Source organism: Pelophylax lessonae (assembly GCF_965119305.1).
Source record: "Pelophylax lessonae genome assembly, chromosome: 1".
In the NCBI taxonomy this organism is placed as follows: Eukaryota; Metazoa; Chordata; class Amphibia; order Anura; family Ranidae; genus Pelophylax; species Pelophylax lessonae.
The window spans coordinates 136,326,588-136,354,579 of record NC_138768.1 but is presented as its reverse complement, the minus strand read 5'-3'; the positions used below and the strand labels follow the sequence as shown (position 1 = coordinate 136,354,579).

The 27,992-nt window shown below is 42.0% G+C and overlaps 1 protein-coding gene across 1 annotated transcript; it reads right to left on the bottom strand.

Moving 5' to 3' along the window:
• Positions 1 to 13: 13 nt before the first annotated feature.
• Positions 14 to 27,992, bottom strand: LOC309543301 (low-density lipoprotein receptor class A domain-containing protein 1-like). The gene is made up of 6 exons (XM_082242759.1): positions 27,922 to 27,992; positions 21,824 to 21,890; positions 16,200 to 16,319; positions 6,515 to 6,658; positions 3,450 to 3,572; positions 14 to 336 (listed from the first exon to the last, which is right to left on the bottom strand). Exons 1-6 carry the CDS (start codon positions 27,952 to 27,954, stop codon positions 200 to 202), a joined length of 624 nt encoding a protein of 207 aa, XP_082098885.1. The 5' UTR covers positions 27,955 to 27,992; the 3' UTR covers positions 14 to 199.

The window sequence follows — 27,992 nt, the reverse complement described above, 5'->3', positions numbered from 1 at the left end:
TGTATGCATCTTGACACTCAATTTCTAATTTTCACATTGTAATAGAGTACTTGGAGTAATGGAGTCCAAAATCCCACTGCCCTAGTACAAAACTGTTCTTAGTACTGGGCTATGTTTGGAGAAGCAACCATTGACCTCGTCTTCTCCCCATTGATTGGGGGTTGCAGATACCTTCTGCAGATTCTACTTAGGTTCGATATCATCTGCAGGATATTTCATCACTCCAGTCTATGCAGTCCTGGACAGTGTCATTGCAACGTGTTTTTGTAATACAGTCGCAGTCAGCAAAGAATACAGTAGCACATCTCCATCCTGGACAAGCAGGGCAGCGAAGAGCTGAAAATACATTTATAATTATATATAAGATAAAATGATTAGTAACAGAAAAAATTGGTTAATTATTTTTAAAAAGACTATTACGCCAGTAAACAATAGTGACCCAATTATTACACGTTGGCGTATGAGAGTCTTATTTAAAAGAGTTCCAGGGTATATAAGGAAGAAAAACACAAAAGTGTGAATTGGGGGATATGTATGTATGGAAATAAAACTTTAAATGTGAGCACATACTGTATAAAATTATTTATTACAGTCCATTAGTATTGAACATACTACACTATATTGTGTCCTTTTTTTCCCATCACGGGTGGGGAGGAGGACTAACCCGTCACCAAATGTATATTGAATTTCTTTTATGGTTTATTATTCAAGAGAATAAGACATATTAATGATTGGGGCACTTGCGTTTTACCTAATACATTGGATGAATTGTTTTTGGGGCTACTGCCTCTACTAAGCACTGTTTTTTGTTCAATTTTATTCTTCATTGCAAATAGATAAAGGCTTGCTGGATGTTTTTTTTTTAGCTCCATGCCTACCAAACATATCTGATAAAATATTGCATGATTGCTGACCATCTGAAATTAAAAGTGGTCCAGTGCTTCACAAGTATATAAGTACACAGACACATACAGTATATGTAAAATGCAAATCCATCAAGTGTGTAACAAATTAAATATACAATCCCGCTTTGTCTGGGGGACAAAATTATTAGCCCAGCAATAAAGTGAAAAAAAAAACTGTAAAATAACAAAAAAACATGTGAATGTGCTGTTCAATTAACAATTGTAATCTGCTAAACCTTGCCTATCCTTAAGAGATCTTGACACCATGTGTAACCACCACCATTGCCTGCTCACCTATATTGACCCATGGTTAGTAGGTCTTAAGCGCTTGTCCCTTTGTGGGCAATATCTGGATAGCATCTGATCCTCCTCTTGTCTCCTCCTGGTCTATTTTCTCCCAATGACGCTCAGCAGATATCACAATTGGAAGCTCAGAAATAAAATATATATAGACCATCATAGCGTTGACCAAAAAAAAAACAACCGCATTTAATTAAAAACTTCATACAATAAACTAAAATTTTGGTGCTAGTGCACAACAGACAAGTAACATAGAAAACCTCCCCGCGGTACTACTGCTGGAGGCTGCAGCTTGTGGATGGATAGTCGGAACCTGTCACCATAAGGCTGTAGGCTACTTCTCCGTGTGATGTCAAGTTCTTTCCTTGTTCTATTGCTGTGACGTAGTGGAACATCCTACATCGCTGGCTCTGCCCCTTACGCATCGTACCATGAGTGTGGCTTCTTCAGAGGGAAAATACTTTTCCATTTTTTCACTTCATTTCTGGACTAATAATTTTTTCCCCCCGACTTAGGGGGATTGCATATTACATTTTTTACACACTTGATGGATTTGCATTTTAAATAAACTATATTGCCAAAAGTATTGGGACGCCTGCCTTTACACGCACATGAACTTTAATGGCATTCCCAGTCTTAGTCCATAGGGTTCAATATTGAGCTGGCCCACCCTTTGCAGCTATAACAGCTTCAACTCTACTGGGAAGGCTGTCCATAAAGTTTAGGAGTGTGTCTATGGGAATGTTTGACCATTCTTCCAGAAGAGCATTTGTGAGGTCAGGCACTGATGTTGAACGTGAAAACCTGGCTCCCAGTCTCTGCTCTAATTCATGCCAAAGGTGTTCTATCAGGTCGAGGTCAGGACTCTGTGCAGGCCAGTCAATTTCCACCATCCCAAACTCGTTCATCCATGTCTTTATGGACCTTGCTTTGTGCGCTGGTCCAAATCATTTGGTGGAGGGGGGATTATGATGTGTTTTTTTTTTTTTTTTTTCCAGGGGTTGGGCTTGGCCCCTTAGTTTCAGTGAAGGGAACTCTTAAGATGTAAGCATACCAAGACATTTTGGACAATTTCATGCTCCCAACTGTGTAGGAACAGTTTGGGGATGGCCCCTTCCTGTTCCATAATGACTGTGCACCATTGCACAAAGCAAGGTCCATAAAGACATGAATGAGCGAGTTTGGGGTGGGGGAATTTGACTGGCCTGCACGTAGTCCTGACCACAACCCGACAGGACACCTTTGGAAATAATTAGAGTGGAGACTGCGAGCCAGGCCTTCTTGTCCAACATCAGTGCCTGACCTCACAAATGCGATTCTGGAAGAATGGTCACATATTCCCATAGGCACACTCCTAAACCTTGTGGACAGCCTTCCCAGAGAAGTTGAAGCTGTTATAGCTGCAAAGGGTGGGCCAACTTAATACTGAACCCAACGAACTAAGACTGGGATGCCATTAAACTTTGTGTGCATGTAAAGGCAGGTGTCCCAAAACTTTTGGTAATAGTATATATAAGTGTCAGTGTACAGGTGTAGCACTGGAGTACTTTTAATTTTATAACAATTTAGCATGTGGGAGTAAGTGGCCTGCTCCTCGATTTCAGCAGCAGCACTTTATTTGGTTTATTACACTGGCGGGTGCAGGAGTATTTGTTTTCTATTGCTGACCTTTTTATGCTTATTCTTGGAATCCTGCTTATTCTCGGGAAACTAGGATTTTTGTGAAGGAGGCTATTAATGGCAGTTATTATTATTATTATTATTATTGTGACACCAGCATCACCCAGTATTAAATGTTTATTAAAAAAAAAAAGAAAAAGTTTTTATTTAAAAAGTAAAATAAATGTAACATTTTCTATGTGTATTTTTTTATGATGAATTAAGGAAGTAGATGTCAGCTCAGCATATATTTTTATGTGATCTCTTCCATCAAATGAGCACCAGGAATCCAATTTAGGCTAATATACCCATGAACATTATAATATAACTAAAGGCAAAACCTTTTTTTTTTATTTTTTTTTTTATTTTTTTTAGCTTTGAAGACCACAGGAAATGCTGATGAACAGTACTTTGTCCTCTACATGCCTTTTTTTAGGCACATCTTTCCGAGTTCAGCACCTCGTTAAGGTGTCCAGTCTAGTCTAAACACTCTATTTAACCTTACTCAGCACAAAAAATATAATTTAAGTTTAATTTACTTTGCTCTACTTTGTCAATGAGTGATTTACTCAGTGTATGCTGTACCTGATTCATCGGAACAATCCCCACAGTCATTTTTGTTGTCACACAGTTTGTCAGTATATGTCCACATTTTACGGTTTGCACATCTGAATACCAATCCTTCTGGAAGGTTGTTAGGTAAATTGCCTGTGAGGTTTAGAAAACTAGATTAAATAATAAAGGAAGTAATCATTTGATATTAATAAAGAAGGTGTTTAAGTATAATAATATTGATAACAAGTATACAAATTTACATTGTCTATATTTTTCTTAGTCATGTAAATATAACATATAGCATGTTAGTATTGCATAGTCTTCTATCCTGCCAGTAGATAGAGCTCTAGTCTGTTTTTTACATATTCAGCTATTTCAGTAGTTTACAGAACTCAGCTGTAACTCGTCCCGTTTCAGAGAGCTCAGTGAAAGGGTCAAAACAGACAAAGTGAGATGCAAAGCAAGCTTCCTGATTGTGGGATTCCTACTGGTCTGTGATCATGGGCTTCAGTTTGCTTCAAATGGGTTTTGCATTCCCATACAAGTCTATGAAAATGCAAAATGCACTTAACCAATTGCCTACAGTGCACTCTCACCCCCTTCCTGCCCAGGCCAATTTTCAGCTTTCAGCACTCTCACAATGCACAATGTATGACAATTGCACAATCATGCTACACTGTACCCATATGAAATTTTTATCATTTTTTTCACACAAATAGAGCTTTCTTTTGGTAGTATTTAATCACCTCTGGGTTTTTTATTTCTTACCAAAAAAAAAAGAGAAAAAAGACAGAAAATTTTAAATTTTGAAAATAAATAAAATTTTCCCCTTAACTGATGTGCGCTGATGAGGCGGCACTGATAGGCAGGAACTGATGAGGTGGCACTTATGGGCACTGATGAGGGGGTACTAATATGCCGCACTGATAGGCGGCACTGATGAGCACTGATAGGCGGCACTGAGAGGTGGCACTGATGGGCACTGAGAGGCAGCACTGACAGATGGCACTGATGGGCACTGACAGGTGGCACTGATGGACACTGATGGCTGGCACTCATGGGCACTGACGGGTGGCACTGATGAGCACTGATGGGCGGCACTGATGGGCAGCACCATCAGTGCCCACAATCAATGCCCATAGTGCTGCCAGTCAGTGCCAAGAGGAGCAGGCACTGATGGGCACTGACTAGCAGTACTATGGGCACTGATTGCGGGCACTGATGGTAGGCAGTAATTGCCACTTTATTTACATTTTGTGTAATCAGGGCACTGATGATCAGTGCCCTGATTACTTGTATTTGTCTCCCCTATGAGGAGGAGCCACTGATCGGCTCTCCTCGCCTCACACTCTGACAGTGTGAGGTGAGGAGAGCCCAATAATGGCACTTCCTCATTTACATGTGACCGTCTGTGATTGGAGACAGTCAATCACATGGGTAAAGAGTCATGTCATTGACTTTTTACAGAGATCGGGATTGCGTCATGTCCTAGTAACACGGCTCGGTCACGATCACCGCTCCGCGCGCCCCTGAGGGTGCGCGAGAGAGGCTGTTTTGGTGCGCCGTCAACCGTTCTGGTACGCCCTGGAAGAGGTCAACCTATGACGAAACTAGTCGGGTGGTTCCAGACACAAAGTAGTCACGCCCCCAATGCCGGCCAGAAACCTTTCCTGATACATGCGGGACGCCACAGCTTTTGAATGTAATGGGATACAGTGTTTTGTCTGCTCTTTGTCTACTTAACTGAGTAAGTGCAGTATTTTTTAAATAAATACATTTTTATTGCGGTATTGCGCTATGTGCCCTCTTTCCTTCTTGGAATAATCTCCATGGGCTCCACCCATCTTTATGTGAGGATTACTTCTTGATCTCTGCTCAAGCCACCTCTGGATTTGCCACTCTGGAAAATATCCTGTGTGACCCCTGTGATTGGCTTCCATTGCTAAGCGAATTGTGGTCTATCTATTAAATTAGATGACCATATGAGTCTGGTAAGCAGCCATATTTACATCTCCTTTGATCATGGGGGCCCTCTAGTAGATGCTCCATTGGACAGCTTATCATTTGTTGGGAGATGTGGTTCCTCTCCACTGGGATTCACTATTTCCTCCTTTTTTTTTCCATTTAAGGACGTTTATATATATATATTTTATTTTTGTGGGAATGTTTTTTTTTCACTGAAGGACACTTCTTATGCACATTATTTCACATGCTGTTTGGTTTATTAGTGCTTACATTTATAGGGTGCTCATATCACCCGCATATTAATTTTAGTATATGAATCTTCAATATTAGATGTTTCTTTTCACATGGTTATTATGCACTCTTTAGCGCAACACATAGTGGTTTTTGTATTGTTTTGGACTTTGTTCTTTGAGTCTGTGTATGCTGCTTGGTATTACTTTTCACTGGTTTTTGACTTAATCAATTAATCACTTATTCTATCAATTGACTTGATTTTTTTTCAGATTTATATGTGTCTTATGGACAAGCAGAGTCTCAGGAGTAGGCTCACAAGAATGCCCCCATAGCAAGTGACTTGCTATGGGGGCGCTCAACAAAGTGGAGGAGGAGGGGCCAGGAGCACCGGCAGGGGACCCGAGTAGAGGAGGATCAGGGGTGCTCTGTGCAAAACCACTGCACAGAGCAGGTAAGTATAACATGTATATTATATCTCGTTGTATATATGAAGAAAGAAGCTGGTGCACTTTGGTGGGGCCATTGATAGTTTCTCAATAACGGCCATCTATATCAATGTGGGCACTGTGCCTTCTTTTATAAAGTTTTAAATTGCTCATGTGAAAAGCACTGTGGTACATCTATACAAAAATATTATCAATGCCATAGTTTCCCTTCTGTATTCTACACACAGTTTTTAACAGTATTTATTAGAAATGATCGTTCATCATCAAAGTTTCTTTGACAGGCTTTCTAGCTTGACTTGAATCCAATTCCTTCCAACGTATCAGCGCACATAATATTGCATTTTATTACATGCCCTAGATCTGCTTTCTTCACTCAATCACACAAGATTAGTACATAGATCAGTACATAGTCAGCATGTCATTATTGAAAATGGAATCTCTAAAACATACTACAATATGTTCTAGATTCATCTTCTCCATTGGCGCAGTCCACCTGCCCATCACAAAGTGCTGATGGTCCTATACAAGTTCTCCGGTCATCACACAGGAAGCCAGCCTTACTAAGGGAGGTTCTGCACTCTCGAGTATATACATCTGAAAAAAGATGAAATGTGATTGTCATAAACCAGTAATCATATACACACATATCTATTATTATTATAATTATTATCAATACTACTGTTACATAATGCTATACCACCGAAACATCGGTTTGCAGAATTTAGTACAGCTAGATATCAGGTTCGACCTGCATTTGGTCAATCCATTATCACATGAATATCTAAGCTTATATTATTTTTATCTTTCTATTTGCCTTCCTTCATTTTAATGTTTTTTTCGCAACAGAATAATGTTTCTCCTTGAAGCACTAAAGGCCTGTACTATAAGCTCTTACTTTGCCTTGGGCCTCTAGTCTCTCTTATTCTATCTCTAACCTTCTCCTCCTCACATCTGAGCTTCCTGTCACAAAATTTTTGGATTTCTCACTCTGAACAAGAATTACAGCATACCTATGAGAATCAACAATAAGCTAATTAGCTAATGATAGTGTAAAAATGATGTCTACCACCTGTATGAAGGGAAAGCTTCCTGCTCTTTTATAGTATGAACCCTGGTGTGGGACTGTTATGGTACTGATTGGATCTTATATCATCTTTCTTGAAATACTTAGACGAAGTTTGAGAATTCAGCTTTTAGTTTCAATAGATTTTTATTGAGTTTGACAAGTAAACAAGGGTAAACAGCCAAGTGAACAAAATAAAGCAGTACATATGGGTCACAGTGTAACTGGCATGGCAGAAAGATAAATCAACTACACATAACATCATAACATAGCAGACTAATACAGGTGAGTGAACGTCCACAAGAAGTCTGCCATCGCTCCCCGGGCACCCCAAGGGGAACAAACTGTGCCCCGGGAGGATGACATAAGACAGATCAATACAGGTTCACAGACCTCCGATGCGTACAATCGTACAACCAATGAATTAACCAACATGCTCAGATTGCATAACCAGGATCATAAAGGCAACCCAAACGCTTGATTAGAACCCTTGGGTGAGATATAGGCTGGAAAGGCAAACTGGTGGGAAAGATAGAGAAAGGGGAGCAGGAATGAGGGTGAGGGAGAGCAGGGTAGGAAGAGAAGGGCTAAGGAACAGGACAGGGAAAGGTCCAGCTAGATCCTTATAATAAATGCATAGTATCACATCAGTCTAAAACCGTACACTTGGGGTGAGATAGCCAAACTTCCCACCTCCTTCGGAACGAGGAAGTGGCAAGGTTGACAACCGCAAGCGTTCTTTCCATCAGACAATGGTGGTTAAGTGCTAGGATGACTTCACTACAGGAAGGGGGTACAGGAGATTTCCAGTGCGTGGCTACAGCTGTTTTTGCTGCAAGAAGCAAGTGTATAATAACCGCTCTGTGGCAAGGCTTAAACTCATGAATATTGAGATGCAGGATAGCTAACTCTGGAGATGGGGAGACTCTATCGTGTGTTATATCCGAAATTAATACAAATAATTTATTCAATACAAATAATTTATTCCAGAAGGACCGTAGTGAAACACAAGACCACATGGTGTGGTCCCAGAGTGGGATGGGTAAAACTTTGACAGCTTGAATGGGGTGAGGTACCAGGAGTGGAGCACCTTCTGGTACTGTTCCCAATGTGTAACACATTTCGTGGCCGCATAGGTGTAGGCAAAAGCTTTCAGCCAAGTGTTATCAGGGAATGAGGATACCAGGGTGCTTTCCCATTTGGAGACTGACGGGGGCTTAGAGAAAAAATTATGATTATTATAGATGGCGTAGAACAGCGTGATACCTTTCATATGAGGAGCTGTGTTCTGAAGGAAAATGTGTACCAAATTAGGGATTTCTACGCAAGTTGGAATTGGGTGTTTGTGGAGGAAGGATTTGATCTGGAGGTAAGAGAAGACTTAAACTATCAAACTAGCTCAGGTGGGGTCCGTGACATAGGTCGCTAAGGAGCAATATTCCCTTGCGCATCCACAATTTTATATCTAGGTGTGGGAGAAAGTGGCACAACACCTCCAATGGGACCTGTATTTTGTACATGGAAGATGCAGGTGGTTGTAAACGAAAAAATTCCCTCCACACAGAGAGGGAGGCTTGAACAATCGGGTTCTTGGAAGTCCCAGGTCGGTCTCCTAGTATAGTAGCTATGAGATTCAACTTTAAATCATGCCCAGGGACCTCAAAGGACTCAATGGAAGTCCACGTCTTGTGCGCAGACGGCGCCCACCAAAACCTAAGTTGGTCTAGAATACATGCCTTGTAGTAGGCGGTCAAATTAGGGAGACCCATACCTCCATGTCTTCTGTGTAAGACCATGGTTTTAAGGGGGCACCTCGGAGGCCTGGCATTCCATACAAAACGGGTCAACTGTTTTTAGAGAGCAGAGAAGAAAGACACCGGCAAGGGTAAGGCTAGAGTTTGAAATAGGTAAAGTAGCTTCGGGAGGATAAGCATTTTAAAGGAAGCTATCTGACCCATAGTGGACAATTCTTGCGTATGTAATTGTTGTAAAAGTGAGGGCAGGGAGTCCAAAAAGGGTTTAAAATTGTGGGCATACAGTTGTGACGTATGGGGTGTGAGGTGAGTTCCGAGAAAGGGGATAGAATGTGAGTTCCAGATAAAAGGAAACCTCCCGGCTAGGGAACGCTGTAATGTGGGCGGTATATTAAGGCTCAGTATTTGTGATTTATTGGCATTTAGTTTATAGTAAGACACCCTACTGAACTCAGTCAAGAGGGCATACGATTCTGGCAGGGAGGTGGCAGGGTCCGTTAGTATAAGCATAACATCATCGGCAAAAAGGCTTATCTTGTGTTCCAATTCGGCCACTGACATACCTTTGATGCGGGGGTGAGAACGAAACCTTTCTGCCAGGGGCTCCATGAGGAGGGCAAATATGATGGGGGACAAGGGGCAGCCCTGCCTAGTGCCATTCGTGATCTGGATAGGCTTCGATTTCATCCCTTATGTGAGGACAGTCGCAGACGGGTTGGAATACAGAGACAGGACTGCTGACTGTATCCATCCTCCAATCCCGAAGGCATCGAGGACTGCCCATAGATAGCCCCAGTGGACCCGGTCGAACGCCTTCTCCGCATCCAGAGAGAGAAGCAGAGAAGGCGTCCGAGCGGCCCCCACTCTGGAGATCAAGCCGACAAGCCGTCTCGTCCCGTCCGGAGCTTGACGGCCCGGGACAAAGCCAACCTGATCCAGATGAACCAGAATAGGTAGAATTTTTTGAATCCTAAGGGCCAGCAGTTTAGCAAATACTTTAACATCGTTATTTAGAAGCGATATCGGCCTATAATTGGCCGTAGCCACAGGGTCCTTGCCTGGCTTAGGAAGGGTCACTATCACAGCCCTCAACATTTCCGGGGGGAACGTCGATGAGGAGGAAGCAAGTTCAAAAACAGGTTGCAAGTGTGGAGTGATAATATCAACCAAAGCCTTATAATACTCATTGGGGAGACCATCTTCCCCCGGGGATTTATGGTTGGGGAGCCTGCGGATGGCTGAGCTTATTTCGAGGGAGGTAAAGGGTTGAGAAATAGACTGGAGTTGTTTGGTCGTGAAAACAGGGAGCTTGACCTTGTTAAGAAAATCCGCAATCAGTTCAGGACAGGGCTGAGGAGTGGCAGGGTCCGATCGCAGATCATAAAGTGATTGATAATAATCCGCAAATGCGTCGGCTATATCTTTTGGATTAGTCATAGAGACTTTAGTATTAGGATGCATTACGGAAGCAATTTTACGTCTAGCTTGTAGCGTTTTGACCCGCCTGGCTAGCCACGCCCCGGCCCTGTCCCGGAGACCATAGAATTTGGCCTTAGTGTATTTCAGGTGATTCTCATATTTATAAAGAAGTAGGGATCTCAATTTTTGCCTGCCAGCTAACAATTCCTGGGTAAGAGTAGGACTCGGGTTCGACTTATTGGTCGCCTCCTTGGTTTCTATAGTAGCCAGAAGTTCTTCAACTTGCTTTCTCCTACGGTTTTTAAGACCTGAAGCCATTTGGATTAAAATACCCCTCATATACACCTTATACGTGAGCCACAGGGTGAATCGTGAAACATCAGCCTTATCATTGAACTCAAAAAAATCATTGTGAGCCTGCACGATCTTTTGGTAGAGACCGTTTATCAGTCAGAAAATAGTCTATACGGGAGTAGGATGAGTGAGCAGCTGATAAAAAGGTGAAGTCTCTCTCGTTCCCATGGAAGCACCTCCATACGTCGTATAGATTGTTTTTCTGCAGTAGGGAGGAGAGAGAGCAGGATGGTCTCCTAGCCTGGGCAGTAGAGTCCATAGCCGGTTGTGCGACAGTATTAAAGTCCCCTCCAATAATAAGCGTGCCCTGCACATTACCTTCCAGTAATTTAAAGAGGTGGGTGAGAAATTTCCTCTGCCTGGTATTGGGGGCATATAGATTCACCAGGGTGAAAAGTGAACCGTTGATTTCACATACAAGAACAATATACCTTCCCATTGGATCTGCAATGGTGCATTTATGCAGGAAGGAAACAGAGGCGTTAACTGCGATAAAGACCCCACAGGACTTTTTGGGAGAGTTAGCCATATACAGATGAGGGAAGTTAGAGAAGGAAAATTTCAGGCACCTATCCTTGGCAAAATGGGATTCCTGCACATATAGAACATCAGCTCGCAGAGACTTTGCTTCTCTTAATAACGAGGCCCTTTTAGCGGGACAGTTCAGGCCCTTGGTGTTCAGTGACATGAACTTCAGTGGCATGGCAGCATGGGGGGATTACTGGGCAGAGTGGCAATGAGATAGAGCAATAAAAGATGCAATGCAGCAACCGGCCGGTAGAAGCGCCTGTACCAGAGCGGGTTACATGTCAGGAAGTCTAAACATCCAGGAGAACAGCCGTCACTATGGATGCGGAGCAGCAGTGCACGTTGGTAGCAGAGCAGGAAGGTGATGACGAGCATAACAAACCACTGTGGGTGCTGGACCAAAAGGAAGAGAGCATAGAAGGGGGTATGCAGGGAGAAAAAAAGTAGACCAAAATAAAACATCAGTACATATAAAAAAAAGCCTGAACATGCAGGCACAATGGGCGGCCGTGGCCGCTAAGGCACATCGGGGGAGATGGTGGAGAAGCATCACTGAGATCCAAGCGCCCGGTCAAAACACATGACCGGCGGGCATCCGAAGATAAAAAAAAGGAGCAAGAGAAGAAAAGGATGCAGTAGAGGGTTCCCTGTCTCATCCATCCCATGGTAGCTTAAGGGAACGAAGGAGCGGAGCATTTCAGGTGTCCATTCCAGATCCGGCTTGGCTCGGGCGCTCGGGGGTAGACCTCCCGGGAGGCACAGGGTCCTCTGGCAGCAGGCGCCATTGTTTAAACAGTTGAATGCCCTTGTCCACACTATGAACAGGATACATTTTACCATTCCATGTGACAAGCAATTTGGTGGGGAATCCCCATTTGTAGACCACGCTGTTACGAAGAATTTTCGTGAGCGGGGACAACTTCTTCCTGTTGAGAGCCGTTTGTTGGGATATATCGGTATAGAGGGATATACCCGCAAATTCATCCGGCACCACCGGGTCGTGCTTGGCCGCCGCCATAACCCTCTCCTTAACGTGATAGTAGTGAATACGGGCTAAGGTGCAGTATCAGGCAGAAAGTTAGGCTTGGGGATGCGGTGAGCCCTATCCACACATAGCTCTATGTCAGTGAGAGTTGGTATAAGGGATTTCATAAGGCGCTGAACGAAGTTAGTCAAGTCCTTGTGTGGTACCGAGTCAGGGATGCCCCGAAACTTGATGTTATTGCGCCTAGTGCGGTCTTCCAAGTCCGCAAGCTTGTACTGGAGGCGCCGCATCTCGCTTTCTTGGTCAGCATAGGCGTCAACAAGATCATTATGAGCAGTGTACAGATCCGCCATTTTAGTCTCCAGATGCTGTATCCTGTCATCATGTATTTGCACAGTATCATGAAGTGGAGAAAACATGGTGGCGAGCTCATTAAACAGTGTGCTTTTCATAGACAGGAGCATTTTTTTCATACTGGCCTCTGAAAGAGCCTGGTCTGTGACTGGGAAAGCCTCTATTGACACTCCTGGCTTAGTCTGGAGTAAGGCTTGATAGGCCGCATTATAAGCTCCAGAAGGGGCTACCCCCTCATGTCTGCGGTATTTGGTTTTGGTGGGGCTACTAGTAGTAGGTGACAGAGGGGGAGAAGTCTCATCCAGGGCTCTCCGGGGGGGTCCCAGGTCACTGGTAGTCAGGGCATTGTCAGAGGTGGTACCTGCAGAGGAGCGCGGTAAGCCGATCCCGGGGCCGGCGCCATCTTGTCTTCCCCTGTGAGGAGCCGCCGGGAAGAAGTCCGTGAGCCGCTGCGGCGGCTTGTTACTCTTCCGCCGCTTGGACATGTTCGGAGGTGAACGGCGGGAGTCCCTGGAGGCAGCGGGTAAGCTGTGAAGGGAAAGTCTCACTCCGGTCCGTCGCTGAGAGCCGCTATGGGGATGGATGGCAGGGAGCTCTCACACTAAGCGGCCATCAGCATCGCCGCTTGGACACGCCCCCTCAGCTTTTAAATGTTTTAATTACATCACTACATTACATGCAGACAGTTAAACTGTGGCAAGGCATTGTAACGACTCGATCACACGGGCGTATTTAAGTGTACACCTGTGGGGGGGCCGTATTTGTCCACATGGAGATGCACAGGTGGTTTGAGCATCTCCCTGTAGGCAGTCCCATCCATATCAATTGTAGAAACAATACAATTAGGTGGGTGTCATGGGCTATTGGAGGAACGATACCACATCCCAAAATAATTTTAAGGGATAGGAGAAAATAGGAGTCCCATAGGGTTTTTTTTTTTAATTTCATTAAATTTTTATTGAGAAAACAAGATTGCAAAACAGAGTAAGTCATTCGAAATCAACAGTGTAATAACAAACAATGAATCTGAACAATTGGTAACATTCATAAGACATTTGTCCCCTAGTGCAAGAAATGAGTGGGATACCATGTTAGAACATAGCTTAGTATACCCAACCACTACCAATGTAGAAGCAAACATTCAACCTCCACCAAGGTGAGGCCCACCCACGCACCCCTATCGGGAACCAGCTGTGCGCAGGGAGGGAAGCCGGAGCGAGGATGAGGTTAGGCAGGGCCCATATGGCTTCCCACTACCCGATGAAGGTGACGAGCATATCTATAACCACCCCACGGTCAAGAAGCTCCAATCAGTATCAGGCAGCTATAGGATGGGGCGTGAGAAGAGAATGCCAACTAAGACCTATTAAGGTCCAACCATGAAGTTACCGAAAACCCCATAGGGGTTTTTAAGGTATAGACCAACCAAATAAGTAAGCAAAGGAGTAGCAAGGTAAAAAAATCAACAATTTTATTTAAGAAAATATCTTTCATCAAGCACAAAATGTGAAAAGATTCACCAAAAGTATTATAAAAACATCAAATAATTGTCAAAAGATCCAAAGCAAGTACAGTGTAGAACATCCAAGTACTCAAATATGCTCTAAATCTAGAACATAGGATTGGTCTCTAGCAGTAAAGAGCCAATCTCGTATGTAGTGTACAAACATCCCAACATGTTTCGAAATTTACAGTAATTTCTTCTTCAGCGGAGAGAGGAAAGGAGAGCATAATCTCTTTTCTATAAATGTGACATACAGTATCTCACAAAAGTGAGTACACCCCTCACATTTTTGTAAATATTTTATTTTATCTTTTCATGTGACAATACTGAAGAAATTACACTTTGCAACAATGTAAAGTAGTGAGTGTACAGCTTGTATAACAGTGTAAATTTGCTGTTCCCTCAAAATAACTCAACACACAGCCATTAATGTCTAATCTGCTGGCAACAAAAGTGAGTACATCCCTAAGTCAAAATGTCCAAATTGGGCCTAAAAGTGTCAATATTTTGTGTGGCCACCATTTTTTTCCAGCACTGCCTTAACCCTAAAAGATAATTGATATAATCCTATGAGCAGCCAAAATGAAACGAATTGCTGCAAGCCCTCCACTATCTCATAAGTGTAATCACAATTCATCCAAAAAATGCTGCGCAATTAATAGTTGATACGCCAATATAAAATATATATATAAAAATCACATGTATATGTGACAAATTGTGAATAACTGATCAAATATGTTGTATAAAAATAACCGTGCTCAAAAGTCTATAATGTGCAATAAAGAGAGTCCAAATAAATATGAAGTGCTGCCACAATAAATAAACTCTTCAAAGGTTCCGGTAGTGCTGTAAACATGCAGAAATAAAGCCACAAATGGATGATCAAATGTGACGATGTGCTTCAACAGGTGCCTCAGTGAAAATTGCTCCCCAAATGTGCACCCCCTTGTGGTTGGGTCCTCACCTTAATACATGCGACCTTGCGATTAAGCTCAGTCATAAAGCGCTTAATGCCTTCCTAGGCTGGGATAAATCTGTTCAACCCCCCCAGGTGGGGATCCTCTATAGGGTATCGCTCTTTCTGGACTGGTATACAATGGTGGTAACATACATAAATGGAAGATACATCCAATACCTAACATAGGTACAGTATATAGCATCCAAAAAGCATAGAGATAGTCTGCCATACTCACACTGTGTCGATGTCTCAGATACCAAACTGTACATAGTGGCTTGCAGTTCCGGGATATGCCTTCATTCAGAGGGGGTAAGAGGCGCCCTAACTTTTGATTTATGGCACGTGACAATTCAGGTATATTGTATAAGATGTAGATGTATAGTATGGTCCCAAGGTTGCACCAACTAGAGAGGGGGAGGGGGAGGGGGAAGGCTGCGCACAAGGATCATCACAGAAAAGGTAGCCACCCTGGGAAAAACCTCTAAAGTAACTTTTTTTTCCCAGGATGGCTCCCTTTTCTGTGATGATCCTTGTACACTACATACGGGGTTGGCTCTTTGCTGCTAGAGACCAATCCTATGTTCTAGATTTAAAGCATATTTGAGTACTTGGATGTTCTACACTATACTTGCATTGACATTTTTGACAATTCTTTGATGTTTTTATAATACTTCTGGTGAATCTTTTCACCTTTTGTGCTTGTTGAAAGACATTTTCCTGAAAATAATTGTTGATTTTATACCTTGCTACTCCTTTGCTTACTCAATTTGGTTGGTCTATACCTTAAAGATCCCTATGGGGCTCATATCTCCTCCTATTCTCATCCATATCAATTGGGACACAGTGGCTGTATGGACACAACCACTGCTCCCAATGTGATAGCTGTGTGGGTGCCTGACTCCATACGCACACTGTCTGCATTTCAGGCCACACACCCGAACAGCTGTCAAATTTGGAGCAGCAAAAATGCATGGAACACCTGTGCATCCTTGGCCAGGCGTACGCTTCAGTACTCGCTTCTGAACGAGGCCTAACACTTTACAATAGCTAATAAATTACAGATTGACCCCAGATCCCCCTGTTATCTGGAGTTAAACTGATATAAATAGCATAAGGCACAAAGTTAAAATAGTGCTTTCTTACAATCATAGCTTTATATGTTAGGTGCAATGGCCTAACTACCTTTTCAAAAAGACAAATAATACACTTTGCTTACTTTCATTCTTTGGAATTCCAAAGATGACTCCTAAAGTAATAAAGGCGGATATTGCTCCAAGGGTGAGCAGCACCATTCCACTGATACAGAAACATTTCCTCTTGAAGCAACAGCTGCAGTCTGTAAAATATGCCATTCATTTCATTAGACTTCAGTTACAAAGAATACCATTTTACATAGTCCTGTTATCTGAGATGCTGTTGGTTAACACAGATAATGGAAAATAGGAAATTGTTTTAGTGTAGATCATATGATAAGCAAATGCTGGCCATATACAGTACCTGCCATTTTTATTTTTGTGTATGCAGGCTCAACAAATTACCTACATTGCCTTAAAAAAGTTTTCATACCCCTTGACATTTTCCACATTTTGTCATGTTACAACCAAAAATGTAAATGTATTTTATTGGGATTTTACGTGATACACCAACACAAAGTGGCACATAATTGTGAAGTGGAAGGAAAATAATAAATGGTTTTCAAATTTTTTTTTACAAATAAATATCTGAAAAGTGTGTTGTGCATTTGTATTTAGCCCCCTTTACACTAACACTCCTAACTAAGTGGAACCAATTGCCTTCAGAAGTCACTTAATTAGTAAACAGATCCCATCTGTGTGTCATTTAATCTCAGTATAAATACAGCTGTTCTGTGAAGCCCTCAGAGGTTTGTTAGAGAACCTTACTGAACAAACAGCATCATGAAGGCCAAGGAACCCACCAGACAGGTCAGGGATAAAGTTGGGGGAGAAGCCTAAATCGGGGTTAGGTTATAAATAAATATCCTAAGCTTTGAACATCTCACGGAGCACTGCTCAATCCATTATCTGAAAATAGAAAGAGTATGGCACAACTGCAAAAGACATGGCCTTCCACCTAAACTGATAGGCCGGGCAAGCAGAGCATTAACCACAGAAGCAGCCAAGAGTAACTCTGGAGGAGCTGCAGAGATCCACAGCTCAGGTGTGCAAAGCTGGTAGAGACATACCCAAAAAGACTTGCAGCTGTAATTGCAGTGAAAGGTGGTTCTACAAAGTATTGACTCTACAAAGTATTTATTTGCAAAAAAATGTAAAAACAATTTATCATTTTCCTTCCACTAAACAAATGTGTCACTTTGTGTTGGTCTATCACATAAAATCCCAATAAAATACATTTACGTTTTTTTGTTGTAACATGACAAAATATGGAACATGTCAAGGGGAAGGGGTATGAATATTTTTTCAAGGCACTGTAAACACAAGTGAAACATCAAGGTACAAAAATTAATGTTAATCAAATTGAATTAGGAGATATCCATCAAAATGAATAATATGCAAACACTGATCTTTAAAATATATTACCGAACAATCATTAAATGTGCTCAAAGACGGATGACGTCTTCTGATCTGTCCAATCTCAACTGGTTTAGGTGACAAGCTATTGTTTGGTGTGTCATCAAAACTTTCTATAGGTGGTTGGATTGTGTCTGCACTATAGTGTCTATGGATAGTTTTAAGCTGGCCACATAACTTTCAACTAATTGCAAAATCTTATTTAGAACTGAAAATCAAAGAATAAAAGGGAGCACACATAATACCAATGTGTAAAAATTAAATCAGGCAAAATAAAATGTGAAACAATGGTTTGTATCTCTCTGTGCAGTCTTCAAAAGTAAATAAATCCATCAATGTGGCTCACTCAGTTCTCCAAGTGCAATCCAAACACCTACTAGATTGGAGCCACCCGGGAAATGTGCCATTCACACTTGAGCATTTTGTAGCTTGAAGTTCAAAGCTCCCAAATCCCATGTATTTCAATTGACACTGTTCACATATGAGAGCTCAGACACCTGTAGCTGGATGCCGAAAGCTACACAAGCTTCTTTGTAAGCAGATTTGAGCATTTTTGGCCCCATAGATTTCAATGGGAATGCCTGAATTGAGCATTTTCAAGTATTTTTTCCAGGCATATTTTAGGCATTTTGAGCCTGTAAGAACTGATCTTCTCCCCCTAGTGTTTTCCATCGGCTAAAGCAAGAATGCCTGAAGCTTGAATACCCATGTAAAGTGCTTGTAATATAATTCTAAAACACTTGTTTTAGCCATAAAGCACTCAGTAATCTCCTCTCCATGGAATCCAGCTTTCTTCTCTCTATGGTCCTAAACTCTGAATAAATGGAGATCCCACTGACAAATTAGTACATATTGTATCTGCAAAGAGGAAAGAGGCCTCAGAGCTTATGTGAACTAGTAACAGATCACAGCCACAACCCAAATCTCCAAAGTCTCATATAGTATTGGGCTTGTAGCAGTGTGTCCCCAAAAGCGTATTTCGTCCCTTGGATTAAGTGATACTAATCAAGGATTTATTTGTTATTTAAGATTGCACATAGTGATACAGACTATTGTTTCAGGTTTGATTTAGTTTGATTTGCACATTTTATTTTTTGCATGTTATTATGTGCGCTTTGTTTTTTTTTTTTTTTTTTTTTTTTTTTTTTTTTTAAGGCGTGCAGTACATACTGAAGGTATTTATGTACACTAAATAGTTACATAGTAGCACGGTGTTACTAAATATTTGTAAAAATAAATTCTCTTTTTTATATCTGACTGGATATAAATTGACCGCTTGAGTAGGCCATTGTTTATAAATCCTAAAGACATTTATATAAAAATTGTACAATCAGGATGTAAAATGTGGCATCTTTAAAAATATAGCCAATTAAAAACCTAAAAAATATCTTTTTTAGAGTGCAAACTTAAATTTAAAGTGCAAACCTAATTATAAGAGATGTCCCATTACCCGTGTAACGGAGTCCCTTAAAGCTGTCATAAAATATGATTTTTGTTTATTTCCTTATAGTCATTAAAATTAGGAATCTTTCTAAGTTTGCAAATACATAGACAGAAATTGCCTTGGTTAGGGTAGCTGGATGTAAAAGATCAACCAATACTTCATACTGACTTTTTAAAACTAAAATTCCTGCCAGAAGGGGTCTATAGATATTAAAGAGGAAGTAAACCCTCCTCTACAACTTGTACCTATAGGTAAGCCTATGATAAGGCTTACCTATAGGTAGTGTAAATATCTCCTAAACATGTGACGTCACTGGCGCATGCGCTCTGAAGGAACGGCCGCTCGTGCCGTTCCTTCAGAGCCCCGTGACGTCACCGCGGCTCTGGCCAATCAGATTGCCGGATGTCGCGATCCCGGAAGACAGGCGACTGGACATGTCACCCATCATAGAGGTAAGCGGGCGGCACGGCGGGGGCTCGTTCTAAGGTAAGTATTTTATAATAAGCTAGTATGCGATGCATACTAGCTCATTATGTTTTTCTCTTGCAGGGTGAAAAAAAAAATGTGAGTTTACAACCTCTTTAAAGCACTTACATTTAGATCAAGACTGTTTATACAGTGGAGAAAATATTTAGATCACCTGCAGATTTTGTAATTTGCCCCTGATAAAGAAATTAAGGGTCTATCATTTTTACCATAGGCGTATTTTATGTGATAAAGACAGAATATAAACCAAAAAACACATGATACAAATGTTATAAAAATAAGTATTTGATCCCCAAGCAAAACATGATTTAGTACTTGGTGGAAAAACCCTAGTTGGCAAGCACAGAGGTAAGACGTTTCTTGTAGTTGGTTACCAGGTTTGCACACATCTCAGGAGGGATTTTGGTCCATTCTTCCTTACAGATCTTCTCTAAATTTTAAGGTTTCTTGTCTGTTGCTTGGTAACTCGAAGTTTTAGCTTCTTCCATAAATTTTCAATAGGATTAAGGCCTGAAGTCTGCTTAGGTCACTTTATGACATTAATGTGCTTCTTTTTTGAGCCACTCCATTGTTGCCTTGGTGGTATGTTTTGGGTCATTGTCATGCTGGAAGACCCATCTTCAGTGTTCTGGCTGAGGGAAGAAGGTTCTCATCCAAGATTTTACATTACATGACCCCGTCCATTGGCCCCCTCAATGCGGCAAAGTCAGCCTGTACCTTTAGCAGAGAAACAGCCCCAATACATGTTTCCACCTCCATGCATGACTGTAGGGATGGTTCTTAGGGTCATAGTCAGCATTTTTCTTCCTCCAAAAATAGCGAATCGAGTTCATTGGCAAACTTCAGATGGGCCTGCACATATGACTTCTTAAGGAGGGGGACCTTGCGGGTGCTGCAGGATTTTAATCCATGGCAGTGTATTGAGATACCAATGGTTTTTTTGTTGGTAACTGTGGTTCCAACTGCCTTGAGATCATTTGCAAGCTCCTCCCGTGTAGTTCTGGGCTGATCCCTCACTTTTCTCTTGATCATCCTTACCCCATGAGCCAAATTTTGCATGGAGCTCCAGAACGAGGGCAATTGATGATTATTTTGTATTTCTTCCATTTGTGAATAATCCCTCTAACAGTTGTCACCTTCTCACCAAGCTTCTTGCTGAGGGTCTTTTAGCCCATTCCAGCCTTGTGCAGGTCTACAATCTTGTCCCTGATGTCCTTTGGCAGCTCTTTGGTCTTGCCCATGATGATGAAATTTGAAAGAGATTCTGTGGACAGGTGTCTTTTATACACATAACTAGTTGTCGTTAGGAGCACCATCTTAAATTGACAGGACTAATCTGTGTACCATATGAGCATGCAATGTAACCAGTCTGTGGGAGTCAGAATTATTGTTAGTTCGTAGGGGATTAAATGCTTATTTTACTCACTGAACTCAATTTATAACATTTGTATTGTGTTTTTACCGTTTTTTTGGTTTATGTTATGTCTCTATCATATAAAATATGCCTATGATAACAATTATAGATCCTTCATTTCTTTGTAGGTGGGAAAACTTGCAAATCTGCAGGGGATCAAATAATTATTTTCCCCACTATATGTTTGTAAGTCTCCCAGTGCCCAAGCCTACTTGGAAGAATTGATTCACCAGAATATTTTTCCCAGCTAAAAATTATTTTTCTCTGTAGCAGCTATGCCTATAGTGCTCATCCTCTGCTCTCCATAGGCAGAATTAAGTTCACCCAGTGCAAACCGGCATGTCAATACAACAATTCCTTGTACTAGTGATTGTTGGTGGTATAGATTGTGTTTGAACAGCTAGCGTAATTCTAGTATATAGGCACCATAAAGAGTAGGCATTGTCAGATACACCAAATGCACTAACTCTATAAAATATGACCATGCAGGAAGCACTATTTACTATGCCTAGAGGTTTTGTCTCCTCTTTGTCTCCTCTCTTCTGCTGCAAACTGATTGTGCAAGTCTGCTCAGACTATAATAACATATGATAACATATTATCATGTAAATGGTCCCATCTCTGTAGATGTTGAGCAAGGATGCTAATTGCAGATATCTGAAATACAGATTATTTTAGACAGCCTTCTACTGTTCATTGTTTATCACACAAAGATAGGCAAGCCAGACTTTGGACGTCAGCATTATTCAATCATCTGTTAATAATATATCCAAATAGATAAGAGAACATCATTAGGTGACAGTATTTCAGCATTATAGCTTTTCCAGGATTAGAAAGATGCGGCTACATGCAGGTGTACTGCCATGCTTCCTTTGTTAGGCCTGCATTTTAGCATACGTGTGTCGCTTTCTGTGCTGCATGCAAATAGAAATTCTGGAATATTTTACCTCTGTCATGCTGAAATGTCACAGACCTTCTGGAATCAATTGTTGACACTGAAAATGTATCATAATCCTGTTAGGGATGCAACAAGTAAAAGTTTGGTGAATAAATTTACCTTGGAAACCAATGCTGGTTTATAATCCTGTCTCTTAGGTTTGAAAGTTACAGCACAACATTTAATGTATTCAGGAAAGTAATTTAAAGCCATCAGGTACTTGTAGCAACTGGGAAGCAGCAAAGAAACGGGCTACCAGATAGGTATGTACATAACCTCTTCTATTACAGGTATTTAGGTATACATGTGCTGGCATGGTCACTGTTATATTTGTAGCACCCTCCTAGGTAGGTGCTAGTGAGAAAGTTTAGTCCTGATGATTGGCAGAGGGAAAGTGCCTCAAGGCATGCTGGGATACTGTATAAAACCCAGGAGCACATGTGCTCGAGGTCTTTTGTCTGGATAGCAGAGTCCCGGAGGGAGGGGGGCAGCTGCCTCCTCCTCTGTAGAGGTGCCATGCGGCCTCAGGGTGTCGTCCTGAGGGCCTGGAGAGTAGCAGGGAGGAACTGAACCCGGAGGTCCAGAGGAGCTGACTGAGAGGGGAGACACTGGGGGATCTGTCTCTGCAGTACAGTGAGTACAGAATCTCGAGTCAAGGGGCCTGACCTGAGGGGGCCATCCCTGCTCCTAGTATAGTCAGTGGACAGGTGTCGGTTGAAAAGGGATGCTAGTGAAAGTGTCCTGAAGATAAGTTATCATCCACTAAGTCATCTTGTTAGGAAGAAAAGAGCAAGAGACTTAACCCTTTCTACACTTGTGGCAGTGTGGATTAAGCAGCCTAGCTGTTTTCAATCAACCTAGAAGGCTTAGAGATAGAAGTCCTCAACTAATGTGAATAGTTCAAACTGGAGTATCCCACTCAGGGGTGGCCCGTTCCATTGGGGCGCAGGGGTACCGCCCCCCCCTTCAATGCGTCCAGCCCCCTAATCTACATGCAGGGTGCCGGGCGCATGGATTCCAATGGGGTTTTTTTTTAAGCACTTGATTAGAGCCAGAGGCTCTAATAGGCTTCAAAAAAGGGTGGGCTCGGGGCACAGAGCACTGCGCCCTGAGCCCACCCAGTTGTGTGACAATAGCGAATGAATATGCACTGTTACTGTATAAATGACACTGGTAGGGAAGGGGTTATTACTGGGGGGTGATCAAGGGGTTAAATGTATGCCTACTTGTGCTTGCTTACTGTGGGGGGGAGGGCTCTGTGTCAGACACACAGAGATCGGTGTTTCAGCTTACCTGAGACACACAATCTAACTGTGCCTGTCTGACAGGAGAGCCGCCTGCTTTATTTACATAGGTAAGCGGCTCTTCTGTCAGTGTCTCTGAAGATCGCGGGAGGCTGGTGGGGATTGAGCCCGCTCTTCCCACGGTCTGACTCCTGCTGTGTGTAATCACCGCCGAGACTGGGTGCATGTAATCACGTAGATCTACGTGAGTATGTGCAGCCGAGCCGCCCTGCCACAGTAAATCTGCGTGGGGCGGTCGGCAAATGGTTAACTAGCGAAATGCATCAGGGCCTGCAAAGCTAGATGGATCACTGTTGCACTGTCGGCTACCTCCTGTTTCAATTTAGGCCAGGGGTGCCAAACCAGTGGCCCACGGAGCGCTCTGATGTGGCCTGCGACCTACTGCTTTGGGAAGGCTGGTTAGCAAGCCCAGATCGCGGGTTGCCGACCCACCACCCCAGAGCATCAGGGCTGTGAATGAAGCCGGCAAAGGAAGCAAGTGGCTATGGAGCAGAGCCACATAAGCCGATGCTTCCTGTATAGCGCCGCCTCCTGTCACAGGCGGAGTGATACCAAATGCACTCTGCCTGGGACAGCAACAGCTGGCGATACCCGAATGGAAGATTGTTATTAAAGGTAAGTTTATTACTAAAATCACAGTGTATATATGGGCATATCTGTTCTGCAGTGGTTACTAGGCTGCTTTCAAACTTTCAGAAAGTGCACTACACCTGCAGGATTTGATAGAAGTCTATAGCAAAGTGCAGCTAACCCGCAGGAAAGCCACAGGTGCACTGCGCTGCACCCGCAGTATGAGTAAACCGCAGCGCATCAGTGTGAATGCAGCCTTAGGCCTCTTTCACAGAATCGGTCCGACCCATTTAGACCTCTATGAAGCGGCAGATGTAAACTGACTTTACATGGAGGGCCCGTAGAGTAGAGTAGGCTGTGTCCATGTCTGCTCTGAAAATGCAGAGTGGACATGGATCTGTCATCTGACCGCTGCGCTCATTGTGGCCCAGCGGCCAGTTACCAAGTCACTTAAGTGGCCCTAGCTCTTCAAAAGGTTGGGCACCCCTGCTGTAGGCCTTTAGAATTCTCTGTTCAATATTCCTTAGGCTCCATGCACACAGAGAGTTTGAGGAATATGCTTTAGCATACAATCCCAGCTTCTTTTCCTGGGAAACCACAGGTGGTGAGTACAACCAGCCATAGGAGCGAATGGCTGTACATGCCCGTACTGGGGTATACACCATTGCTTGCTGTAAAAAAACGCATAATTGTATGACTCATTCCCCAAACATTAGGTGAATAAAACATATGTGTATGTGTATGTTTTTGCCAGTGCACTACAGCATTGGCGTATACCCAACTATGGCTGCATACAACTATTTACTTCTATGGCTGGGTATACATGCCACCTACACCTCCCAGGGCAAGGAAAAGTGCTCAGACTTTACACTAGAGCATAGTTCAAGGCTCAAATCATCGGTGTGTGTGAGGCCCTACTGGTACATAGGAGCAGGAGTGCGATTAGAAATCATGGGGCACCGGAAAGCCTTGGTTTTTGTCAGGACTTACTGAGTCTAATTTCATATCACTCCACCAGGGAAAGCCTGTGGGTGGCCAGAACTTTAATTTTAGTGTCAGATCCAAGATGCGGGTTTATCTGCCTGTGCGCCATGCTCTTTGTGGACCAAAATGCAACATTATGTTACCCTGGCGCTCCTGTTGAACTGATGTGGCCTGGGCCCCATACAGGAGGGTCAGTTCTATTGCCTTATCAGCGCCCTGCATAGGAGTATACTAAGAAGATGTTGAACAGCTGTAGTGATGACAATATCTTAAAGCATGTGTTAAGATGTCATCTCACTATGACCATGATTAATTATTAATTTATAATAATCTGATATTATACTCATTTTTGACAAGCTTTTGAAAGAAACCTTTTTTGCAGGCATCATGTAGGCTCCCATTGCTGAGCTCCTTCTGAAAATGCTAATTCCCTGGCCATCCCTGACTTCAATACTTTTTGAGTCAATGATGGAATAAGCATGCAGGTAGTGAAGGCAGAAGAAAGTCAGGACTCCTAGAACATGTAAACATAACAGAAACCGCGCTGGTAGATCCAATGATAGCAGTTGGCAAAAAACAACTAGATAAAGTACCGTGCTTCAGGGGTGATTGTTGTGATAAAATGTCTGGTAGTAAAATAAATCAATAATATACCGAAGAGTGTATTAATCTAAAAAAAATATAGTATGAAGTGTATATATTTGTTGTTTAAAAATTATAATGCACGTGTATACAAATATATCTGTGCCATATAAAAAATCATAAGGTATCTTCAAAAATAAATATGTATGTTCATAAATTCTTAAATCAATATTAAAGTGCTTATGGTGGATGTGTATTAATATAAAATTAATTCACGGTGACAATAGTGATACAATACAGTGCACTGTGCAAATCATTAAAGTGTCATGATTCTTCTTGCAAATATTCTATTAATGGGTTAAGTAAAATCTACATAAATAAATTAATAATATATTGTGCTCAAGTGTCCAAATCAATAAGATAACAATGTCCAATCTTTCTCTTCTGTGAATTAGGATTGGCTTCCTTCCACCTTTACACCTTGTGAATTAGAGTGCTCTTCAGTGCTCATCACCTCTAGGTGTGCTACCTGCTTACCTTAATGCTGTAGGCAATGCGCTTTTAGATCTATTAAAGATCAGATCCTCTATCCTCTCTTCTCATAGATCTGCTAGATCAAGTATGGGGGGTTTTGTTGTATTTCCTCCTCGAGGTTTAACTTTGCCTTGTACTCCGGTACCTACTCGTATCCAAAGTAATGGGGCCAACATAGTGTAGTAGTTCCACATATTTATTAGAAAAATAAATATAACAACTCACAGTTTAAAATAACTGTTGTCCGCTTGTATACCGCGGGACTTTACCTTCGTGTCCCGTAACGTCACTTCCGGTGCTGTGTCTGCCCTACGCGTTCCGTCACGCTATCACGTGACTTCTTCAGGGAAGTGACGTTACGGGACACGGAGGTAAAGTCCCGCGGCATACAAGCGGACAACAGTGATTTTAAACTGTGAGTTGTTATATTTATTTTTTCAAATAAATATGTGGAACTACTACACTATGTTGGTCCCATTACTTTGAGATACGAGGAGGTACCGGAGTACAAGGCAAAGTTAAACCTTGAGGAGGAAATACACCAACACACCCCATACTTGATCTAGCAGATCTATGAGAAGAGAGGATAGAGGATCTGATCTTTAATAGATCTAAAAGCGCATTGCCTACAGCATTAAGGTGAGCAGGTAGCACACCTAGAGGTGATGAGCACTGAAGAGCACTCTAATTCACAAGGTGTAAAGGTGGAAGGAAGCCAATCCTAATTCACAGAAGAGAAAGATTGGAAGTTGTTATCTTATTGATTTTGACACTTCAGCACAATATATTATTCATTTATTTATGTATATTTCACTTAACCCATTAATAGAATATTTGCAAGAAGAATTATGACACTTTAATGATTTGCACAGTGCACTGTATTGTATCACTATTGTCACCGTGAATTCATTTTATATTAATACACATCCACCATAAGCACTTTAATATTGATCTAAGAATCTATGAACATACGTATTTATTTTTGAAGATACCTTATGATTTTTTATATGGCACAGATATATTTGTATACACGTGTTTTATAATTTTTAAACAACAAAAACATTTTAAACAACAAAAAATCAATTTTCCTTTAACTGAGTGGTCATCAGTAATAGTACAAGCAGCATTAAGGGTAGAATTATTCAAGAATCTCCCAAGACAGCGCAAGAGTCACACCCATATAAACTAGATAAAGTGTATACAGATATAAATTCACATTGCTGCACTTATAGTGACAACCAAAAATTTAAATACTGTAAGTGAGCCATTATATCCAATACAGTGTAAATAACAGTCCCAAATAAATCTAGTCCAAATCAACTACTGGGATAATAATAGTGAAAAAATCTTCTGTGATCCAATGCTTGCAAGTTGCAACACCCACATGCACCCTAACCTCCAATTAAGGGGACTCTTACCAGAATCTTTGGACCCTTTGTATATAAAGAGTCAAATTGGCATGTAAATTAAATCTAATTGGCAGGGGATCTCATTTGAACGCCCCCTCCAGGAGGTCTAATGCTACCTCCAAGTCTCCAGACAAGATCCACCTGCTATCCCATCCAGTGGCCCAGACTAATTCATCATGCCATTAAAGTAAATCAGGGAAACTCACATAGTGTGAAACACCCCAATGGCCTCTTTCTTGGGGCACCCTTCGATCCCTTCAGAACTTTCTAGTCCAGTGGCATTTTCCTTTCCTGCAGCCAGCTTTTGGATGCCTGTCTTCCTTAGCCCAGTATCAGCATGGAAAGTCCTTGTCTGAGGCTGCACTCTGGGGAGTCTGCTGTGTTGACAGCTTTCAGACCTCTCTGCCCCACATTTGGGACTGTCATTTACACTTTATTTCTTGTCCATTTGAATATGAGGACTCCTGGAAAGCATTCTTGTTCAGGTTCAGTGGCTTAGTAAGTAGTGAAGCTTTTGAAACAACATAGCCAAGCAGCTAGTTGTTTTAAAATTAAAGCTCACAAATGGCAGCCTATTCATTTCACAGCTATGTAGAACATCAGGAGTCTGAGAACTACATCCTCAGCTATCCAGGACAGTCTTAGATCCTCCATCGTGGTGGGTTCAGTACAAATTGGGTTTGGAATGCTCCAGATGTTTCTTTTGTCATACATATATATCTTACCTGGTGTTCCGGGTACACTCTGTTTGATGGCATTATACAGCTGGCTCCTGGCTGGTAATCTAGGACACCAA

Coding starts and splice junctions, on each gene's coding strand:
- LOC309543301 (XM_082242759.1), bottom strand. CDS start 27,954: ATGCCATCAAACAGAGTGTACCCGGAACACCAG. Junction 3,573..6,514: donor TGAATCTAGAACATATTGTA/GTATGTTTTAGA, acceptor TAAACCTCACAG/GCAATTTACCTAACAACCTT. Junction 337..3,449: donor GGATTGTTCCGATGAATCAG/GTACAGCATACA, acceptor ATGTATTTTCAG/CTCTTCGCTGCCCTGCTTGT.